Source organism: Falco rusticolus, chromosome 2, assembly GCF_015220075.1.
Source record: "Falco rusticolus isolate bFalRus1 chromosome 2, bFalRus1.pri, whole genome shotgun sequence".
In the NCBI taxonomy this organism is placed as follows: Eukaryota; Metazoa; Chordata; class Aves; order Falconiformes; family Falconidae; genus Falco; species Falco rusticolus.
Genome location: NC_051188.1, coordinates 117752827 through 117775704, shown reverse-complemented (window position 1 = coordinate 117775704; position 22878 = coordinate 117752827). Strand labels below are relative to the sequence as shown.

The 22878-nt window shown below is 37.2% G+C and overlaps 1 protein-coding gene across 6 annotated transcripts in view; it reads left to right on the top strand.

Annotated features, from left to right (window-relative positions):
* Window positions 1-22878, top strand: part of NECTIN3 (nectin cell adhesion molecule 3) — a 69691-nt gene that overhangs the window by 31336 nt on the left and 15477 nt on the right. For 4 of the 6 annotated variants that reach the window (XM_037378195.1, XM_037378198.1, XM_037378194.1 and 1 more), the window contains exons 3-7: window positions 2465-2761; window positions 4651-4768; window positions 7545-7696; window positions 20877-21015; window positions 22385-22466. In XM_037378195.1, coding sequence (XP_037234092.1) covers window positions 2465-2761; window positions 4651-4768; window positions 7545-7696; window positions 20877-21015; window positions 22385-22466 — 788 coding nt within the window. Of the gene's footprint in view, window positions 1-2464; window positions 2762-4650; window positions 4769-7544; window positions 7697-15526; window positions 18358-20876; window positions 21016-22384; window positions 22467-22878 lie in introns of those variants that run through there. The other 2 variants (XM_037378196.1, XM_037378192.1) reach the window with 2 other exon arrangements.

Below are 22878 nucleotides of genomic sequence, written 5' to 3'. Positions count from 1 at the left end.
GCTTCCATACTTGAGCCACCATTTCTTATAATTCAAATATAATTAATGCTGTAATACTCTTTTGGATTTGCATGGCTATTCTTCTAAGATCTATGAATGAGATGATCCATGTGCAGTGATAACACTTGTCCATTCAGTCAGTTTCTCCTTTGCCCATTATTTAAAGGGGATAGGGGAAACTGCCGCTGCCCTTGAGCTATTGCATTGTGGAAGCAGGTCGCTTCTGCTTTTGGATCTTTCTGGGATTGGTGGCTTCCTTTCCCAAGCTAAACATTGTCTCCACCATCTTTTATTTGACCCGAATAGAGCATAATATTTCTAGTGAATGGGTGAAGCAGCTTCTCCAGTGTTCTCCTGGTCCCCTTCATGTGTTCCCCCACCACCACTACAGTGAGCAGTGAAAGTGTAGGGCATGCTGCAGTACGATTCGTGTGGCACACTGAATGGTCCTGGGACAAAAGAGGACTGCTCCAAGAGTCTGTGTATGGAAGTTACACTTCCATAAAAACCAAGTCAGCCAAGAATCCACAAAAAACCTTTCCAAACACCACAATGGGTAATTTTTTTTCCAAGTAGAAAACCTGGAAAAACATGGGTCAAATATCCAAGCTATGTAATGTCACGTTCACCATAGTAGCTTTGAAAGGCACTTTTTTTTTTTTCAGATGATGGGATGCTTGGTATGTGCATCCATTCACATATCCAAGCTTATTGCAGAAAGTTTTAGTTGTTGCTAGTGTTGGAGAGCAGGGAGTAAGATTTTGAAAGCAGCTCTGGAGATACTTCAAATCTAGAAGAGTGAATGTGGGACTTAGTGGGAAAAATGCCGCTGTTGCTTTATGTACAGTAGGGTCGCTAACGAAGCAGAGGGTAGGCATTCAGAGAAGCCAAGTAGAAACTAGTCTGCTCTCAGTATCTGCCCAAACAACCTTCAGTTTGTTAATGAGGTATATTCTTTAAGCACTTACAAGCATAGAACAGAAAACGTATTTTTATAAGGTTATCCATTTAGTAGTTGCCTTTCCTTTTACTGTAATCACACAGATAATAAACTACCTTCAGACATGAGCAGTGTTAGACTGAGCAGAAAACAAAAACTGATTCTGGCACTGAAGTCACTCAAGCTGAAGCTACTGTTACCCAGTTCTCTTGAAAGTATAGGTAGTTGTGAACTCTATTTCATTTCAAGATATGTGGGTCAGCTTCAACTTCTAGGAAAGAGTCTGTGAACTAAACTTCCCTTTCTTAGAGTATCGAAAGCTGTGGAAGTTGCAAGAGTTGTCGGTGCTCTGTGATTAGTGAGGGCTGGTCCACTGAGCTGGGTTCTGAAGTGTTATGCTGTGTAGAGATGGCTTCACTTCAGGGGACTCTGATAACCTCATTAGATGAAAAGACAAGGACTATGTAGTAGGCTGGGATGCTACTTGGAAATCTGTATCTTCTAGTATTGAGGGTAAAAATGGCCCATCCTAGAAAGCAAGCCCTGGGTTTGTATCTGAAGCTTCAGACGGTATTTCTGACTTAAGCTGCAACTGGAGTTCAACAGGTCTGAAAGAGGTTTCTTAAATAATAATTAAAAAAAAATAAAAGCTTTTCAGTCTATGGCTCTTGACAGTAGACTTATCCATTAGGAACTCAGCTTCTTTTAGAAGGAGGTGGGTTCTCTAAGCCTCAAAAATTTTGGCATGAGCAATGGGTTTACAGATCCTTCCACTTGGATATTTGAGTTTTGGGCGTAGCACAGAGTTCATTATTTATTTATTTATTTACTTCTATGGGTATTTGTTCACAGGAACATATATAGGCAGAATTTTTTACATATACAAATAAATTGTTTATATCAAACCTATATGAATTTTATGTAAAAACAATGTTGTATATTTGTGTGTACCTGTTAGATTGCGTATAAAATATATGTTTGTACATAAATACGTTTTTAGAGGTTAACTGTCCTTTTCAGCATGGAATGAAATGAATTTCTACTGCTGTACTGTTAACTCAAGGGTATTAAAACAATCAATGAATTAGCTTTGAAATGACACAAATTGGCAGTATAGATTAATACTTTAAGTGTAATGCTTGAAAGTACAGCAGAATCTAAGCTTTTATAAAAAATCATGGTATAGTTTCAACCTAATATCTTAAGCTGTCCATTGTCAGGCACTGCAGCCAGAGTACTAGTTGGAGTTTTGAATCTGACCATGTTGGAATTCCCTGACAATGCATTAAATGTAGGGAATGACCAACATTAAACTTCAATGAGTGGACAAAGGTGAAAAGTATCAGCAGGCCAAAGCTCTATGCTGTCATCTCTGCTATGACATGATCTTACTTCTGGAATATCTGATTAGCATGAGCTTTCTGTAAATGGATTAGATCTTGTCTAATTCCTTTGCGCAGCAACAGTTTCAAAGATGTGGAGTCTTTCTTGTTTTAAATGTTTTTTTTTCCTCCCCCTCCATAGTTGAACCAGTTGTGAGTTTAACAAAAGGACCAAACCCTCTAATAGATGGTGCAAACAGGACAATAGCAGCCACTTGTACAGCAGCTACTGGAAAACCTGCTGCAGAGATTGACTGGGAAGGAGGTCTTGGTGAAATGGAATCCAGCTCTATTTTGTTTCCAAATGAAACTGTGACAGTCGTAAGTCAGTATATGATTGTCCCTACACGATTTGCAAGAGGAAGACGGATAACTTGTATCGTGAGGCACCCTGCTTTGGAAAAGGAGATAAGATACCCTCATGTGTTGGACATACAGTGTAAGTATTCTGTAAGGTAGTTTTTGCTTGGTATCTTTCTTATAACCACCCTCTTGATTGGTGTATACCTTCCCCAGGAAGTAATTGAGCACTTATTGCTTGAGGAGAAAAAGGGAAATTGAACTGGATAGAAAAACATGCGGTAAGAGGTAGGCTGTACAGGAGTAGAAACCTAGGGTCTCTGTATTATAAATAAATTAGTAACAAAGCTTAGAATACCATTATGTTTCTATTGTTTGTTTTGCGTATTGGCTCATGGGTAGATATTATTATTCATGTTTGTATTTAACATTGAAAAGATTACAGACAAAATGAAACTTAGCTGATCTGTAAACTGTTTATAGTGCCTTGCAATTTCAGCAGTATTAAAAAGAGTTCTAATGAAAATTCATGTTTGAGATGACAAGTCGAAAGTAGGTCTTAGGGGGTCAGTAAGTTATTTTCAAATTACTTGCTAAGCTTTTTCCAGTCTAATTTGCAGAAGGAAACAAGAATGTAATAGATAGACTGCTAACATTTGTTATTCAGATTGCTCATGTAAGTTAAACCTGTACCAGGCTTAAATTTGAGGCTTTAAAACACGAGCCCAAAGTGAGATGGCTTACAGTGCTGCTTAGCTAAAACCAGTTAAGAGAAATAAGCCTTAGGCATGTGATCAGTTTTTTGTTAGACAATGCATATGTGACCAAAACTAGCCATTTTCAAGTTCTTCCTTTGGTATCCTGTGCCAGCTGTGTGCTGCTTTAAAGTTCTTAAATCAGAGGTCTGTTAACTCAATTAGAAGAAATGTGGTGGCTGGAAAAAGTTAACGTTGCTCTTTTGGTTTGACTAGAATATCTTGTGGCTTTGGTTTTGTTCTGTTTAGTAAAGAATCACTTATTTGAGCATGAAGTAGTCATTAGTACTGGTTTATTTTGTCAGTGTTGCAATGAAGTTCTAGATAGAAATGTCATTGGTACAGAAATGGAAATAAATGTTATTTGTTCCTGTGACTGTCTGAAAGAGTGAATAAGAGAATGAAGTTTCGTATTTGAAGTGAAATGAGGGGGCAAGCTGGTCTTGAACTGGTTTTTGTCTGAAATCTGTGCTAAGGCATATTTCAGAACTCTTAATGAAATTGTATAGTAGCAACAGAGCAGCAAGTGAGCAGCAGAGGTTTTGTCTTGTTCTTTAGGCTTCCTTCAGTCTTCTCTTACACTTGCAGCTTTTGCAACTACTCGTCCATCTCTGCTGTAGGAGCACAGATGGATAGCAAATCATACCGCTTCTTATGTTTCCTGGTTTACGAATATTTCATTTAGGTCCCTCTGGCTTATCTGAAGTGGTCTTGCATTTTAGAGCCATAACATAATTCTACGTTATGATGCCAGGGGATAACTGTTAAACTTTTTAACTGGCATCTGTGAACTTGTTGATTCTTTCCTAATTACTTGGCTTCTCAAAACACTGTTGCTGGTCCTTTGCTGCATTTTCTTAGTGAGAAGTAGCTCTAAATTACCATTTCTCACTTTAAAAAAAAAAAAGTCAAACAACCCACAACCAAATGTTAAACTGATTCTTTTCTTCTGAAGTCCTTTTGCTTCCCCAGAGTGGGGTATGTTTGCTGAAAACACACAGTGGGACACTTGCACTGATTAAAACAACTTTTCCTGATCTAATCCACTGCTGCATATTACACTGTGGCTTGGAACTGTATTGGTCTTCTCAGTGTATTTTGTTGTTGGTTTTTATTTTGAACCCCAAAACAACAACAAAAAAGCCCACACCACCAAAAAAACCCCCCAAACAACCCAGAAACCACCTTCTGCTCCACTGAGCTGACCATTACATGCAGTTCATATTTAAAGCAAGTATTGTGACTGTTGATAGGTTAAATCTTTTTTTGTCAGATGCCCCAGAAGTTTCAGTAACTGGCTATGATGGAAACTGGTTCATTGGAAGAGAGAACGTTCAGCTCAGATGTAATGCTGATGCAAATCCATTACCTATGGAATTTATGTGGACCAGGTAAATATTTGTAAAAAGGGGCTTGCCACATCATTTACAGTGGTATAATCTCTTAGTTTACAGTAAGCACCTGTTATGAAAACAAAAGGAGTGTATGACTTGTATTGTATTGGTATTATCTAGCCTTTAGAAGGAGGATACAAGCTGTGTGTATATATGAGTACGGGTGAGTACATATCTTGTACACTTACAAGCCTGAACAGTTTGTCATTACTCAAGATAAAGCCTACTGTAGTTAACCTAATAAACTGTGTATGATGCAGTATATAAAGCAAAGCCCAATGAATCTAGTAGGGATCCAACTATTATTCCATTAGTTCTGTTTCATTATTACTTAAGTAGATTGTAAACACTTGAGCAGGCTTTTCTATATCTGCATTTTAAAATCTGGAAATTACAGTTGAGATGGCAAATACTGCTTACTGAATTACAGAATTTGTCATGTTTTTCAATAGCGCTCAAGTAGCTGCCAAGACAAGATAAATGCAATGTTTTGCATAATGATGGAAACTGTCTCAAACATATGTCCCCAGTTGGAAAAAAATAAAAAAACAAAAAAAAAACAATTCATGAAATGCAGCTGTTAAGTAAGAATATGGTTTGGGTGGGTCCTACCCTGAAACTTACTGTTTTGCTTTTACAGTGATGGAGGCATTTTGGGTAAGAGACAGAAGAAGATGATAAAAGCAACTGTAGATCAAAATCTGTCCTGTGAAGAAAAAAAAGAAACCTAACTATTTAAAATTGATTTGTTGGAAGGAAATAACTTTCTGAAGGACAGTGTAAATTTATATGTAGCTATGTTACAGTGTTTATGTCAGTAAAATCACAGGAATGTTTACTGATGTGAAGCTGTAATCTATTTCCCTGCCTTCTTGATGGTAGATATAATTCGGTATGTAGGAACAGTAGGCATAATGTGACTTGAGAATGTTGTATTGATAAGTTTGCGATGGCTTGATGGCAGTTTCACAGGAAAACAAAACATTACTGTAACAGACTCAATCCTAAAAGCAGCCATTGAAATCTTAAGTCAGTATTGCAGCTACCTCTGATCCGAACGGCGTGGCAGCTCTAAAGTAGGTTTACTAAAATACATGCTGCAGTAGGCTGCCACTCCTATCCCATGCTTAGCTTAAAATCAGTGAGATAGCAACAGCCAAAAATTCATATGTTTAATAATCAATAAGACCTCTACTTCCAATTCCAGAAGAAATACACACATTGAAGGCATTTCAAGCTTCAGAGGTCACTTATAAACTTCCTAAGGTTAAAATTGAACCAACTTTTACAAGAATAAGCTTAATTTTCTGGAATAAAACCACTGTGCGGCCTTATTTGAGCAACAACAAAACCCATCCAAGAAGCTGTAAAATACTGGTAAATGAGGAAATGCAAGGCGGGGGGTGTGGGGGCAGAATTCAGTTCTGTGCAAAAGAAGGATCACTTGAGTGGTTAAGGAAACAGAAACTAGCTGCTTTGAAATTGTGTGCTATTTCACTGGTTTCAAATTCTAGGTGCTTCTAGAACAACCACACCAAAAAATCTTCCCTAAAAGCAAAGTTGACATTGTATTTGCTAGGGTAGTAATGTTCTAATGTTCTCATTTTAAAAAGTTGCATATATGTGAATTGTGTTAGAATAGAGCTTTCAGACCATTTGGCAATTGTATAATGTTTTTTGAAATAGATACTGCTGTTACTATGAGTTATGAAGTACATGCTTAATCACTTTTATCAACTTTATGTGGCTGAAGCAATTCTGGGCAATAGTCTTGGTCAGCAAAGCAAAGGGAATGTTGTCTTGAACCTACATTTCCTGGAGATCACGTTTACTGTTAACCACGGGGTTTTTTTTTCTATTTGAGAACCTATTCTTAAGTGTCGGGGTGGCTTTTCTGTTCCATACTACCTTAAAAAATGATACTTGCTAAATGCTTCCAAGATACGGACACCTGCTGATCACATTTGAGTGTAGACTTAGTCCTGCTTAGCTGTTAATAGATACTTGGATAAAAGTAAAAATGGGATGCAATGGTATGAAGTTACACAGGTGTTTCATGGTAGTTGGCAGTTCTGTTAAGATAGTTGCAGTGCCTTTGCCCCTGGCCCTTTCCCTGTTGAGCTTACAAGGTGGTTCCTGCAATCGCATGCAGAACGCTAGAGGGAAATAAGATTTGGAAAAACCAGTTGATGGGGAAAAAAATTTTAACCAGTTGTTTCCCCAAATATATCACCAAGCACCGAATTTGGTTTCAGTGCTGTGATTTAGGTGGAAAAGTGATGGGGAATGAGAAAAGGCATGTTGAGAGGGAAGAAACAGCTTAAACTCTTGCTCGGAAGTCCCAGTTGAAACATCCTATAGATGAAGCATGTACTGACAAATATTTATTGTGACTGGATGCAAAAGAACAGACAGATAATCTTGACAGCAGTCTAAATGCTTCTTGGTTTGACTGTTGGGTTTTAGAGCTGCAGATGGATTGTTCCCCCAATTTCTTTTGTGATAATGCTTTCTTAGCTGTAGCAGTGTTATCTGTAGACAGTTTGCTAGTGCCAGCAGATTTGTCATTTAAAGGATTTGGAACAGAAATTAAGCACTGAATGTTGAGTGAATGCTGAGAATGTTGAGTGAATGCTGAGAATATCCAATGAAAGCCCATTGACAATGTCAGAGCACGGATAAGCTCACTCTCTAAACTATTGCAAATAGCATTTTAAACCTGTTAGACTGTAATCTAAAGATTGACAGTTGGAATATAACTGTTCTGTTTTAGGTTGGATGGGCAATGGCCTGATGGTTTGCTGTCTGTCAACAATACTCTGCAGTTCAGCAGCCCATTGACTTACAACTACACTGGAACTTACATCTGTAAGGTGACTAATTCACTTGGTCAGAGAAGTGATCAGAAGACAATCTACATATTAGGTAAGTCTTTGCTAAAAAGTTGGAATTTTTTTTTGGTCAGTGATTGAAATAGCAAACTGAAGAGCCAGTTGATGCATAAAATATTAAGGGCTTTCAGTTGTGTGAAGAGCTTTTGAAAGTATGGATTTGAGAGCTACAATAAAACTTGGGATTGACCTGGCTTCAGTAACAGCAATGTACAGTGGAAGTTCTTGAGGTTGAGGTAGTTCACATAGTGCTTCTGAGATGATTATATTCTCTTGGTAGATGAAGTTTGGGGTTTTTTTCCAATGTTAACCTGCATAACATTAACCTGTGCCTTGCCCGTAATAAATTGGAAAAGACGTATTAGTGGGAGGGGAACAATTATGTTTAGTTATGTCAAAGATGCTCTGCTTTAAAGAAGTTAGGATTATGATCTGTATGTGTGCGTTGTATTCCAGCTACTCATTGTCTCCTTTTCTCAGGATGCATATATCCAGTAACTATAAAGTATCTTATGCAGAACTCTTGTTGATCTTAGTGTGGTAAATTTGTGTGTCTCTTTAGCACCACCGCTGCTGGAAAACATCCTTATATCTATTAACACAACATAATTAATGTTTCACTATGACATCTTTGTGAAAGAACAGCACGACGTAGGGTATGTGTGAATAGTGCTATACAAATGAAAAAGCACTCCAGATTTCCATAACAGATCAGCTAAATTAGCTAATAGCTAGCTTGATCAGTAAGTGCTAATGTGTTATCATTTTGTAAGGAAGATAATAGACTTGAAAATTAAAACTTCATTATGTTGGGTGGTGGTGATGCTCTTTAGCAAGTTCTTGACATGAGTTATTCCACAATGTGAACTGTCAGAGTGCATGTTGTCCAGTTAAAGGATAAAAACATAGACGACTTCTTTGCAAGAATTTAAAACTACATATGAAGACGTAAGGGTGGAGATGAGAATGAAAACTTAAGATTATAAAACTGAAGGTACAGGATGTTTGAAACCACATCTTTTAGAACTCGTATTTGACGGTTATCTGCATCTTCGCAAAAAAGGATTGGGTTTGTCAGACTGACATAACTGCACTGCAGGGTATTGTGGACAACCAGTAAGCTCTATTTAACTGATTAGTCGATGACCTTGTTAACTGGGAGCTTCTAAATAGTTTGAGACATTGGAATTATTTGTGAACAGTTCTGGCTTTGAAAACTGACAAGTGCTGCAAATCAATATGAGCGTAATTTCTGTGAGAAGTTACTTTTGGATGCTTGGTTCTAATACCTCCTTTATGGAGAAGAATAACTGCCTGTGTGACAGTCTCAAAAAAATTACAAAGACTGTTGCATTGTATCAAGTCCAACAAAAATATCATCATTAAATAGGATGAAATATTCTCTTGGAGTGTAATATTCAAATACGTTTCCTCCAGAAAATAATGATACATGTTTTTATAGCTCTGTTGTGAGCCTCAATGTAACTGTAAGGAGGGGTGAAGTTTGTTAAAGTCCACCACTTCTCAAGTTGTCAGTTCTGTGAATATGATGTGTTGTAATTACAACTCATGCTTTTTACCCTGGCTGTCATACATGAAAATAAAAGGCTATCATTCAGTTTGTTTGAGAATAGCAGACTAAACTGGGTTAACTATAAAATCGCATATATTTCCTAAAATGAATCAAATTTTTGAAAAAGCAGAATAGACATACATGCTTGTGCAGCCATACAAATACTTTAGCTGACATTAATTTCAATTTTAAAGAACTTAACTTTGACATGTAGCATGATCAACATCTGAGAAAATAAACATGATTTTTAGGCAACTTATCTGGTGCTGTATCACTACAACTAATGCTCAGGCAAGTCGTAGACATCAGTTTAATGCTGAAACAAGCATCCAGCACTCGGCTTTTAGATAGCCTGGAGAAGATAATAGATGGTGCTTTTAATCAGTTTGGTATAGACTTTATGTGTTTAGGAGATAAGATTAAAATGAGATAGGTGAGGCAATCGAAGTATAGTACCTGTATTACTTTCAGAAATTAATAGTAAGCACATTTTATTGTAACTGTAAGAATAACTTTTCAGTGTGACTGGCTCTTTTAAGTAGGTGAAATGACCTTAAAATTATGCAGGATGGATCAGTGACTGAAATAACAAATATGTCCATCTTAATTGTCATTCAGGTTACCCTGCAGAGGGGAACGTGGGAGACTGGTGTCAGAAGTATTGAAAATGAGACTGCAGTAGTAAACTTTTAAGTCAAACTGCTTACCACCTTCATGTTTGACTTCACTGAGCAGATACTATCTAGATATTTAGATACTAGTGATGGTGAACATGGCACTGCTGTACTGTAAAAGAATAGCTCAGTTAATTTATGTTTCTATTTTGCCTATTTTACACTGTGTAAAACATGGCAAAAATGTGAACTGAAACTTTGAAGATAGCAGTCAAAGCTGTATGATCACACCATCTTTCAAATGTTAATTATGAAGCTGTCAAAGAGGATTTATGAAGTTGATGTTTCTGAACAGTCATGATGCTGGTAGTTGTAAAGATTTTTAACTGCTAGGGGAAAAAAAGCTAGTAAGTTGGAATGTGTTGTAGGATTGGAATGTAAGATGAACAAAAAAATGGTTTTGGTCCTAACATGCTTTATTGAAAAATAAAGCTGTATTTTTAATAAATTCTGTGATCCTAACCTTTATGTTAAGACTCCTGAAGTGGAATAAGGAAATATAAGATAAGTAGTTGACAGGGGACTAAATAGTAGATTTACCAGCTTCCCATTACAGGAGATGATCCAGCTTTATACAGGTAGGGGAATATTAAATATAGGGTGTTTGAAGCGAGAGCCTTTTTTAATGCTGGTTTTAAAGGCACAGGTGTCTACACTTCACTTGTTCAGTGATGTAAAGTTAAACTTGGCATGTATATTTGTCCAGCAAAAGCAAGTCGTGCTCCTTAGGGAGTTCAGAGGTGATCAAGTGCTGAAATTCCTGACTTGGTCCTACAGCAACAGGTTTTCCAAAACAAGTTGTCAGCTCTATATGTAAAGCACTTCATCTATGTACATTTACTCAGGGGTTGGTTTTTTTAAACAAGGAACTGAATTTTATTTTCTTGGCTCTGTGTTCCCTCACCTTCATGTTGTTTACTGAGGCTTCCCCTTTCTTTATTTGTGAGAGAGAGGTGACCTGTGAGACTCGTACTAAGATAAAAATAGACTTGCTTCTCTGTCATCTTTTTAAATGCCTGCCTTTGGAGGAGACTTTTTGTTAAAAGTAAAGCTGGTTTTAGCCAGCAGTTGCAGCAATTCTAGGAAGATGTGACTTCTAAGAACAGTCACCTTCTTGCAGAGTGGATATTGTCAGCATTAGCAGAGCACAGGCTGATCATCACTTCTGTTTCTGTTTCTTCATATATAGACCTCTTTTCTGAGAGCACTGTGAATACGCAGCTGTATTAGGGATAGTGATAAAACCCACTTTTTCTGCTGTATGGAAAAGGGAGTGCCCTGACTGCAGACTTGTGTGCTGCCTGGTATAGCAGGCTTCGAACTTTCAACATCATTCCTGAATATTGCTTGCAAGCTTGAGGTTATGATAACATATTTTCTCATGTCAAAAAAAAATGCCAAAATACTCTATCTGGTGTGTGGAAATTCCAACTGGAAAGTGCAAAAGTACACTGGACTTGGAAAAAGGATGATTGATGAAAGAAATGGTCAGTTGCCTTCAGGCTTGAACCACTCTTCAATCATGCTGCCAAAATGGAGGGGAACAGACTGAAGATACTCCTAGGCAAAATGTTTAACTCTAATGCAGAACCCATGTATACAAGACACTGTGGGGAGAAGGTTATGCAGTGTTGGTAACGGCTACTCAACTCCTCTAGAGTAGGAATGATTGGAGAAGCTGTGATAAATCTAAAAATCATTAAACCTCAGATATTAAGAAAGCCTTCTTCCATGGAAAGGCTACCTTCCTTGCTGTTACAAGGTTGTTGCACCATAAGCTGTTCAGCAGTTGGAAGAAAGGGCTGTTTTTATAATGCCTGGCTACATAGTTATGAAGTACTTGAATTTTTAGGTATTTAGCATCTAAAGGAAATACAGCAGTAGCAGCAAGTTAAGAAGCAGAGGTAAATATGTCTTTGTGCAAACATAGTTCACGTACAGGCAGACACTTTTCACTTGGTAAAATGAGAACTGCAGAGAAGTATCTTGTAATTTGTGTGAAGCCAACTCACTGCTGCTTTCCAAGTCATTGATAGCAGGCCTATTTCTCTTGCAGAAGGCAAAGACAGGATTGTGGGAGTCGAAGTGTGGGGCTTGAATAGTGTAGGCTTTGTGTCCTGCCTTAAATAGGGAGAACTAGGCATTGTCATGGCTTTTGGAACTACTTTGTATTAATACACAACTACTAGCCAAGGTACCTTCCCTTCCAAAACTTTGTTTCTGTAATGCTTAAATGACACGTTTTAGCCAAAGGATGTGTGTGCCGCTATTGAGTTTTCTTCTTCATTACTATAGAGGTGGTCCCTTTACCTGTGAAATATTTTGAAGTGGGCTGAATCCCAAGTGGGTTGTAGTTTAAAAATAGATTCTCTAGCTGATTTTTACAATGGTGTGCTTGTAAGCACACCAAGACAGGACTTAACCTAAGATTTTGAAGCTAATGGTGTGGTTCTAAGGATGATTTGTCCATCTCTTTGTCCATTCATCCCTGATACTAGGCTTCATGTTGGCTTGGAATTCCCATAGGAACAAAGATGGGTCCTGGATATTTGAACAAGGCTTTACTGCAGGGGGATTGAGGAGTGAAGATGTAGTGTCTGGTGATGTGAGACGTATCTTGTAGTTGGATGTCTTAACTTATCTTGAGCAGAGTTTCTACATTTATTTGGATTGTAAGAGCTGGGAAAACTATCAAGAACAGTCCTTTGAGGGAAAAGTAAAAATACCAGAAGCTTTTGAAAGTTGGTACTGACTTCCATGGGAAACATCTGAGAAATAAGTAATAGAGGGAAGACTAAGCAGTGTACAGTGACCATGGTGCTTTGAGAAGGTATTAGTTTTATTTGAAGTAGAGAGTAAATCTTGCTTTTCTTGGTAGAAGATTGTCAAAGGCCTTGAAAGAAACTAGGAAAAAACAATCAGTAGGAAATCAATGTTTTTTGAATAAAGTGTCATTTAAAACAATTGACTTAAAGTGGTGTGCTTAATGTTCTGTGGAAAGCATTGAGAAGTCAAAACCACATATCAGTGACAATGTGAAATCTTATAATTAAAGAGCTTGTTGGTATGAAAGAATAGTCTTTCACACCAACAGACAAGAGTGGAATTTCCTTAATTTGGAGATAGTATTTAAGGTGTGATTTACATGCAAAATTATGTGGAGTGGAGGTAAGAAACTCTGGCTTTCCTGGTTTTAATGTTGTTTTCTATTTGGGTGCAGGGAAGAGGAAAAAAAAAATTAGCTTTACTTTCAGAAAGCTCTGGGTGACATCAGAAGTTAACTTTACATGTTCTTAGTTGTAACTGGCCGTATAAACAAGGAGGGACTATTTTGATTTCATTATTCTTCAGCAATAAAAGGTCCTGACACAAATAGACAGTAGAAGCATTCATGGTTATATATTCGAGGAATTTATTTCAAAATGAACACTGAAATGATGCTATATTTGCAATGAATTTGAGATTAATATGTTAATTAGTGCTTTTAGATAATGCACTGGGACTACCTGACAACTGGTGGATGAAATGGAAGTTTTGAAGGAAGTGTTTTGCAAATCACTTGTATTTTAATATGTTAATAATAGACTGTAATTGCCACTGTGTTTATTTCACATGTTTGATGGTTGAACTTGCCAGGATGCAAATACTACGTACTTGGGAATGCATATTTTGTATTGTGTATGTGGAAGATGGGATTTAAGACCTCTTTATCAGAGGGAAATAGATCAACAATTACAAAGCCAGTCTAAAAAACCAAAGTACATACAGCCTGGAAGAAGATATTGCTGGTACTGCCTGAAACTGTATTTTAATCTAACAAATCTTGTGTCTAAAGCAAATATATTTTCAAGGAAGAGGGTTTTGAGTTTAACTTCTTGACCTGTGGTTTTGTGGGATGTGGGAACCCTGGTAAACTAGGATTCCATAATCTCTGTTTCTTTGTTAAATTATTAAACTTGCTTTAAATTGTTTGTTACTAAAATCATCTGAATTCCTCTTGTTCATTTTGGTAGTGAATCTTCCTTGTTCAGTTTCCTGTCTCCTGTCAAATTAATTTCATTTATGTATAGCTCCCTAACAAATCACCACTTCTACATAGTCAAGTAATATAACTCTGTGCTTTGAAAATCTGTGTAAAACCTTACTTCTGTCAAGCTTAATGTTCTGTTCAGCAGTGAGGTGCAGTCTGAAGTATGATTTGTAGTGATCATGACAAATGTGGCAATTCTGTGTAGTATGAGAATTGTATGGCAGTCTGACTAGTAAAATTAAATATATTTATGAATCTTTCAAGTTATGACTTGTCAACTAACTGGAAGCATGACAAATCTCCAATTCTATCTATTTTGCTTTTTGTGGTGGTAAATTTAGGGTGCCTCTGCAATACAGTAGCAGTAGTTCCATGAATCTTGCTTATGGGCTTTTAACTAAATGACATAATGAGCTACTTGGCCGTCCATATAATATTCTCTCTAAAATATTCAAGCTATAGTAACATGTTGAGTGTTTGTTGCTTTACTGACTTGAAAATTACCTTGCATTGGGTGAGGCAAAAAGCCGGTTTTATTCAGTTTCAGTGTGGCACAGAAATAGAAACTGAAGTTGCATGTCACGTTGCGATTGACTGGGATAATCTCAGGAGGCTTTCTCAGTGTCATCAGCCCATCACTTGCAACCCCGTCTTCAATACAGATGTGATCTCCAGTAGATCTAAAGAACAAAGGAAAAAGCTGAGTGCTGGAGAAGCTTGGTATCTGGCAATCTGTTGTTTACTTGCATAACGTGATGTGAATCAGTTTATATTTTCTATTAAGAAATTGATACGGAAATTTCTTTCTGCATGAGGGATCAAATTGCTTATAGGACAATGCCTAGACATCATTTTTACTTCAAATGTTCCCTTTAATTTTAAAATCCTGAAAGCTCCTTACTCAACATAAGTGTTATTTTGAGATTAATACATGCCATTTTTAACTGTGCTTCTTTAACTAATCCCAAGGTGTAGCGGAGTAAATTGTATTAATGCAACAAATGTTTTTGGAGAGAATAGCTTAATAGCTTAAAAATCAGTAGTTCATGTGCTGCTGACTGAGCACACAACTCATAGTTTTTCATTCTTGCATTTGCTGCCCTGAACTATTTTTGAAGTGGGAATTTGATGTGGAATAATTTACTCTGTGGCATAATCAATTAATTTGATCGAGTATTTCTAACTGCTGCCTGGAAAGATAGAAGGACTGCTTGGATTTTTCCTAATAGGTGGCATTCTTCCATGGGGGAAGTAAATGAACTATGAATAGTCGACATCTGAGCAGAAAAGCTGCATCACCTTGCTTTGAGGAGGGCAAGATGTCTACTTTAAAAAATACTTTTATTTCCTCCCCATACTTCCTATCCTGCTGCAGTATAGCTCAAAACCACATGTATAAAGCTTGTTCAAAGCCTGTGGGAAGTGTATGATTTTTTTTTTGTAGTGCCATGAACTTGAGAATGAAAAACTATTCTTGTAGAACATACCCATCAACTTTGCTTTCTTATAAACCCTTAACTGATTTAGCTTGCATTGACATTCTGTGCCTTTTCTGTGTCTTGTCTACTTCTTTGCTCTTTCCATTAGATCCTCCTACTACTACCACTCGACTGCCCACGGTTCCCTGGCACCCTTCGACTGATGGCATCACAGGTTTAGCAACAGAGCCTAGAATAATAGATTTCCCATCATCAACCTTGCCAGCCATGCAGGAAGACACTTGGGGTACCGTCATCGGTAGTGCGGTGGGTGGGGCGCTCTTCCTCATACTTGTCAGTGTTCTGGTTGGAATTATCTGCTATAGGAGAAGACGGACGTTCCGTGGTGACTACTTTGCTAAGAACTACATTCCACCATCAGATATGCAGAAAGAGTCTCAAATAGATGTTCTTCAGTCAGATGATGTGGATTCTTACCCTGACAGTATAAAAAAAGAGATAAAGCATCCAATGAACAGCTTAATATCTAAAGATTATTTAGAAGACCCTGAAAAACCTGAGTGGAACAATATAGACAATATTAACAGGTACCAGGAACGTTATGAAAGACCAATGGATTACTATGAAGGTGGAACATTGGGAATGAAGTATATGGGTGGTGAATGTTATGATGACAATGAAGAAGACTTTGTTTCTCACATAGATGGCTCGGTAATATCTCGGAGGGAGTGGTATGTGTAGTGACCACTGAAAACTAAACATGTACCTACGGTTCATTTCGTTGGCTGATCACTTTCAGATTGTTTATACTTACACAAGAGGAGGAATAAACTTTTTGAAACTGATGTTTTTTCTTTGGGGGGGGGGGGGCATTTTTATATTGTGACTCGACACAATGGAAATATTGAATCTGGGGAAAATGTATTTGAGCTGCTTTTTTTCCCAATGCTGTACTACTGTTTAAGATTTGAGTTTTAATGCAGAGTGCTTATATTGGTCTATGTCAGAGGTAAAAAAGGCTAAATTAAAGTTGCCATTGAAAATCGTTTAAGAATAAAAAGTGGCTGTCTTGGCTCTCTGATTTAGAAAGAAGTTTACCTAAGGCAATGATCAACTAAAATCCTTGGGGGCTTTTACTTCACAGATTAAGTGAATTACTCCAATCTAGATACCATCCATGGTAAACTTAATGCTTCTGTATAGCAAATACTTCACAAATTAAAAAGAGTTACAGCAGAATCAAAGCTTTATTTTCAGATTTTTCTGCACAAAAATGAATACCTCTTAGCATTTTAATGAGCCTTCTTGTAACTATGTACTTAAAGTCATTGCACTGAAGTTAACTTATGAACAAAATTTTGAGGAGTAACTGTGTAAACAGGTCAAAGGCTTGTCTCTGAATAAGATGAAAAATATTTTTTATAGTCATTGATTTCTGAAGCTTATGCTAGTGTCTGTATATGTACATACAGTAAGATAGGCCTGTAATTGGCAGGATGTCAAAACTCATTAACAAATACCAGACTTTTCTTGCAAGTACACAGGCTGCAATTTCAGAGACCTGTTTCTGAGGCTTTGTGGGAATCCTGCATTGAATTTGAAAGCTGGAGAAGTGGACACAACTAAGGAGAAAACTCTTAACAGATTTTGAAGCTGGAGGCTAATGCAAATTTGGTTGTTTTCCTGGGTGCCAATAAACATTAAGCATGCTAAGAGGTGTCAAAGCATTTGCTAGATTTTTTTATGACCAGAAGTTAAATCAGCGGTTTTACGCTGCTTCTGAGTAAGTTATAGCGCTTGCTTTGAAGAGGTTAAATAACATCTCAGATTATTAGGGAAGTGCACACTTGCATTGCTACTTCACATAGTGAAAACACATTCTCTGATGGTGCAACTACAGAATCTGTTACAGCATCTGTGAAACAGCAGTTTAGAATAAACTGTGCAGTTTCTGTACTGCAGTGGATTTGTTTTCCCTGCAAATGATCAATACTGATTTAACAACTTGTTCTTGAAAACAGCATTGTATGTAGGGCATCTCATTTGACTTCTGAAGTAGTTCTACTTTTTGTCTTGGGCAGGTTCACCAAACTAGTTCTGATGATGATGTAGGGAGGAATGAAATAACTTTAGAGGAATTACAGAACAATTATAAATTCATAATTAGAATAGTAGATACTTTGAAGTGCCATTTTTAAGTGTTTAGCTCGAGGAAAATGAAGCTGGTAAGGCTATTAGTATTTGAAACCTGGAAAGGGAAAAATCCTTGCTGCCTTTGAAATAGGCTGCGTAATTATGGCTGCTGCGTGAGCATTCATGCTGGAAGTTCTTTTCTATTCTCAAGATCTTTGGTAGCTTTACAGCATTTAGAGCTTCACAAAAATAGTTGTATTGAACGTTGTAGACAATACACTGTGATTGCATATGACTGCATGTCTTTTAAAGAAGAGTAAGACAACAGCTTTATTTGAAATTCAAATGGAAAAGCATCCCTGAAGAACTTAAGTTCATGTTTGGATTAACAGAGTACTGATAACATGATTGACCAAAGTCTCAAGAACAATAGCAAATTATATTGTGTGTAGCTGTAGTTTGGGTGCAAACACAAGGAAAGGAGTTAGATTTTCTAGCAGAAGGTTCTGATCCAAATTATTTCTGGAATAGAGATACCATACCTCTCTTCAAATGAAAAATACTTGATATATCATCTTTAAAAGATGGTGTTATTTGGAAATAAACGTAACCATAAGCCTGTTCTCCACATGGGATATCTTGCTTTTGTCTCTGTGGATTGTTTTGTTTTTTAAATATATATATATTTAATTCCTATGGGTTAAGAAGTTGAAATGTTTTGAAGTTGATAATAGCGATAGGGCTTACGCGTGTTGCAATGTTTTGTACATTATGTCTGCTGTAAAAAGAATTGATTGTAAGTATAAATGGCTGTTGTGTGAATAAACTTTTTGTTACATTCTGGAACATAGGTAGTGTTCAAAAATGTTTGACAGGTACGTTCTCAAAATTGGAGATGAAAAAGCATAACATTACCAGTGGCTGGTAAGCTGGCCGAGATGGGCTTTTTAGCATGCCTTCGTGGAGACTCAAAGCTTACAAAATAAGTGTCTTCAGAAACTATTTTTAAAAGTATGAACCTTGGGAATGATAAATGGGGATAGGTGCTGTCCAAACACTTTCACTTTAAGCACAGCTCATACACTGTCTAGGCTTCACATTCTTTTTTTTTTTAAAAAAAAGTACTATTTTTTCAGGTTTTGTTTTCAGTTACTGTAGCTCTATTTTAACCATATTTCTTGGAGTGAATAGATTCCCATCTTTTCTGACCACCTGGTGGTTAAGATGCTGTGTAGCTGGCACCACGCACCTCGGGTGCTCTCTGGCTTGTTCAGCTTGGCGGGGTAGTCTGGGTGTCTGATCGTTTCTCCGGTGAGACTGATAGAAGTTTTGTGCCTCCTTTTTTGCCAACGTGATTCAAAAAAAGCAAAGAAAGTGAGCTCTCTGGTAATTGCACTTCAGTTCCTGTATGTCACTGCACTTTCTGGGATGTTGCTATTTTTCTTGGTGTTCAGTACTAAGTGGGAGGCTATTGTCATCTCACCCAAAATGGGATTTAGTGGCTGAACTTTCAATGAAGATAAAATACTTTGATGTTTCAATATTATAGGAGAGTTCACCAGAAAAAAAGACTCTGGGAAATCAGTGCAGTAGGGAAAAGTCAAACTCTCCTGGTGTAATGAGAAGACCAAAGCATCTTTGTGTACTCTGGACCTAACAGTGTATATTGGTTCCCTGCAACTTTCCTACTTACGAGCACCCAGTGGAAACTAAACTGAAGCCAATTAAAATGCAGTGGTTAGGTGAGCCTTCCACTGCTCTGTGTGCCCATTCTGCTGGAGACAGTGGGAATTATTGTTCTTACGGATATGTAGGCTGGTATCAGACGTAAATGGAGCTTATGCCAAGAAAACTGTTTTGTAAAATAGAACAAAGATCACTGAGGGTGGTATGTTACATTAATCTTCTGGAGTGAAATAGCTTCCTGCAACTTGTTAATCTGTCTTTATGCCTTAACTTTAAGATAGTCACACAAAACGCTGATTTCTTCTTTTTTTTTTTTTTTTTTTTTCCCAAGCTACTTAAACATGCCTGCATAAGTGATCCCAGGGGAGTATTTCTGTATGTATCTAATGTTGTGTGTCTTCATATGCAGTGAGAGGACAGGGATGCCTTTATTGAATTGGAAGGAAGGTGGTTTGGTTTGGGGTTATTTGGGGTTTTTTTCCCAAATGAGGGATGAGAAAAAGATGGCTTTGTCCAGCATACAGGCAGAACAGCATTAGAATGATGAGTAATTGGTAAAAGAGACTGCGTAGCTTTGTTTTTTTGACGTGTGAATAGAATATATAGTTGAAGAAGCTCTTAAAATTTCCTCTGGTAATAAACAGAGGATGGTTGTGTAGTTTCAAGAAACAGCACAGGATTATTTCCAAAGGAAAATAGCTGAAGTAAACTATTAGAAATACATTACAAGTATAGAGCTGTGTTAATTTTAAACTCTTTTTTCTGTTTACCTTTCTGACCCAGTAACCAGTATAGATCAGAGCATTATTTCTATATGCTACCTGTATTTTACAGGTAAAATTTTTAGTTGAAGCTAAAGTGAATTATTCCAACTGTGCAACATTTTGATAAGCCTGTTGATGCCAGCTTGAAACACTGAGATTGATGATACTGAAATAAAGTATGCAAGCAGTTTTCACAGTCCTGAGATCTAAAACTTACTGAATTTCTAGCATAGTGAAATGGGTGACCTTTAAAGACTGACAAGGGTGTTAATTCCGTATGAGAGTTGTTAAACATTGGATTTGACAACGCTGAGGTTAAAAGTGCTTTTAAAAAAAAAAAAAAGTTTTTCTATCCCTGTTAAAATTTATTTACAAAGTGGCTGTTTCTTGTAGCTTGCAGTAGGAAGTCGTAGAGATGATGGTGTTAGGGTTTACTTATTGGTAAGTGTAAGCGGATTATTAGTGAGTTCACGTGTTCATTGCTCCTAGTAGTATATTTCTTTTTCCCTCTGCTTTTAAGTTTCCCTTTTTCCTTTCTGCAGACTTCAGTGACTTTAAAGAAAGATTGCCAATAAAGCCATAGTTGTCTAGCTTTTTGAATTAACACCTCATTTGCTCATGTAAGTGTAAAAATCTTGCCTTGAACTTGAAAATAAAAGCATGCAGCTAGTATTTATTGAAAGTAGTCGATGAAATCTCTGAAATCATATATATGATTCATGAGTTCTCTTAATTCAACCAGGTTTTTTGATGGGGTGACTTGACCTGATACTGCAAGAGTGCTAGTGCAGGCCAAAGCTTTCTCTTCGGTCATGGAAGGAAGAAACATTTCTCAGGGCAATGCTGAAAAAGCTTATCTGAGTATTGAAAGTGTGTGAACTTCTCAAAGGTGTAATCTATGCTATCACATTGCAGATGTGCCATTTAAGCAGACATCTTCTGTTGCTGTAGCAGGGGCTGTGATTGGAGCAGTCCTTGCTCTTTTTATCATCACCATCTTTGTGACAGTGCTCTTGACCCCAAGGAAAAAAAGGCCATCCTATCTTGACAAAGTGTGAGTATGTGTTGCTTTTTTTTTTTTTTTTTTTGAAACAAAGCAATATGCAGAAAGTGTTTGTTCTATATAGGATTTTGAATGTCTGAGTTTACTTAACAGCTGTTCAGCTGTCATAATTTCAGGGCTGTGTTTTCAGAGTAGAAAAATGTAAAATCACTTGAATTTCTGAAAAAGAAATGAGGCAGCTAAGAATGACTTTAGAGGTAATCTTATTTAACTCTTCAGAAGTTGTTGGTTTTTTTTAAAGGAAACTCATCAGTTGAGCTGGAGGACAGGGGAGAGATCTGTCTTGATTGATGGTACAGACTGCTAGTTTATCATAACCATAGGTCTAACATGAGAGAAGATTGACCATGCTTTGCTGCAGTGAAGGTTTGCTAAGATTTATCCTGGGGTGTGTGTAAAATGAAGCAAGCGCCCACAGATGTGTGACTCGGCGCGCTTTCTGGAATGTTGGTTATTTCTTCAAGTCTCTGGCGCAGACAGGCAGTTACTTCTTTTAAGCATCCAATATAGTCAAACAAAACCAAGCAAACTAAAAAAGTCTGAAAAGATTTTTGTCAGTTAAAAGTGTATGATGTCTAGACCCTGTTTGGAACACGTATAAGAAGTGATGATGTTTTGAATATCTGTAAATGCAAGCCTTTTCACACATGCTGTATACAGTTAACACTTAAACTGAATGAGAAATGAAAATGTCTGTCATGTCTGTATATATCTAATGAGGAATAGAATAAAATAACTTGCAGTGTTTAGCACAAAATAAGTTTCAGAATTTGAATCTCTTGAGCAAGATGAGTCAAGTGTTTTCCTACAACAGTAATTTCTAACATGGTTTGAAATGTCACTTTCTTGTTTATTTCTCTTGAATTCTGTAGCTAAAGCACATTTATATGTCTAGTCTTAAATGTTTTATTTCTTTTAAAACCATTTGCTTTCACTGAGAAAGTTACAATAGAGAAGTCTTGCATGTAGTGTATTGATTGTAAGGCTTTCTCAAAGACTTTTCAAAGAAAAGCTGTATTAGTAAGCGTTGCTCAAGCTGTATCTCATAACCTAGAAATGATGATAGATACTACTAATCCCTAGTCCTACTTAGTTTGGAGTTTGTGGAGGTCTACTTTACACCTTATATGATAAATAACAAGTTATAGGCAGTGCTTTTCTACAAAAAGCATGTGCCTGAATTATTACTAGTGGTGGATGTGTTCAGCGTGACAGTATTTCGTGTGTGTCATTGCTGACTGAGAGGTGTGTGTCCCTGAATGTTGAGTGTTGGAGGATTTGGCAGCTAAAGTAACTATCTGACGATTCAGTTGGGCTTCACAAATACGGCATGTCGTATTTCATTCTTTTTTCGCTACAGGATTGATCTTCCACCCACTCACAAACCATCCACATGCGAGGAGAGAGCATTCCCTGTACCACAGAAGGAAGCTATGCTTCAGGTGGGTATGTGGTTATATACATCTTAAACTGAGGTAAGAAAAGCGTTAACTTTGTTCTGTTAGTCTGATTGGTTTTCCTGGTAATGTATAGTCTTCTGATTGTTGGCTCACAACCAAGAGGTTTCCTTGTACTTGGGTGATACCCGAGTCTTAGGTCCTTGGTGTTAAAGTCATCCTTAAAGGTCAGGAAACTGGTTGATAGGTCCTTTTTGTGTCTCCAGTAGCATTTAACAGCCTCTGCTCCTCTTGAAGTAGAAAAAAGCTATAGTTGGAGTTTTCTGGCCATCAAGAGAATTTACATAGTTTTAAAAAACTTACCTTTGTTTTGGGGGGAACAAATATATTTAGTAATCTTAAGAACTGACTTGAGCATCATAGCCTTCCTTGCCATTCTTCTAAGCTGTTAGGGGCT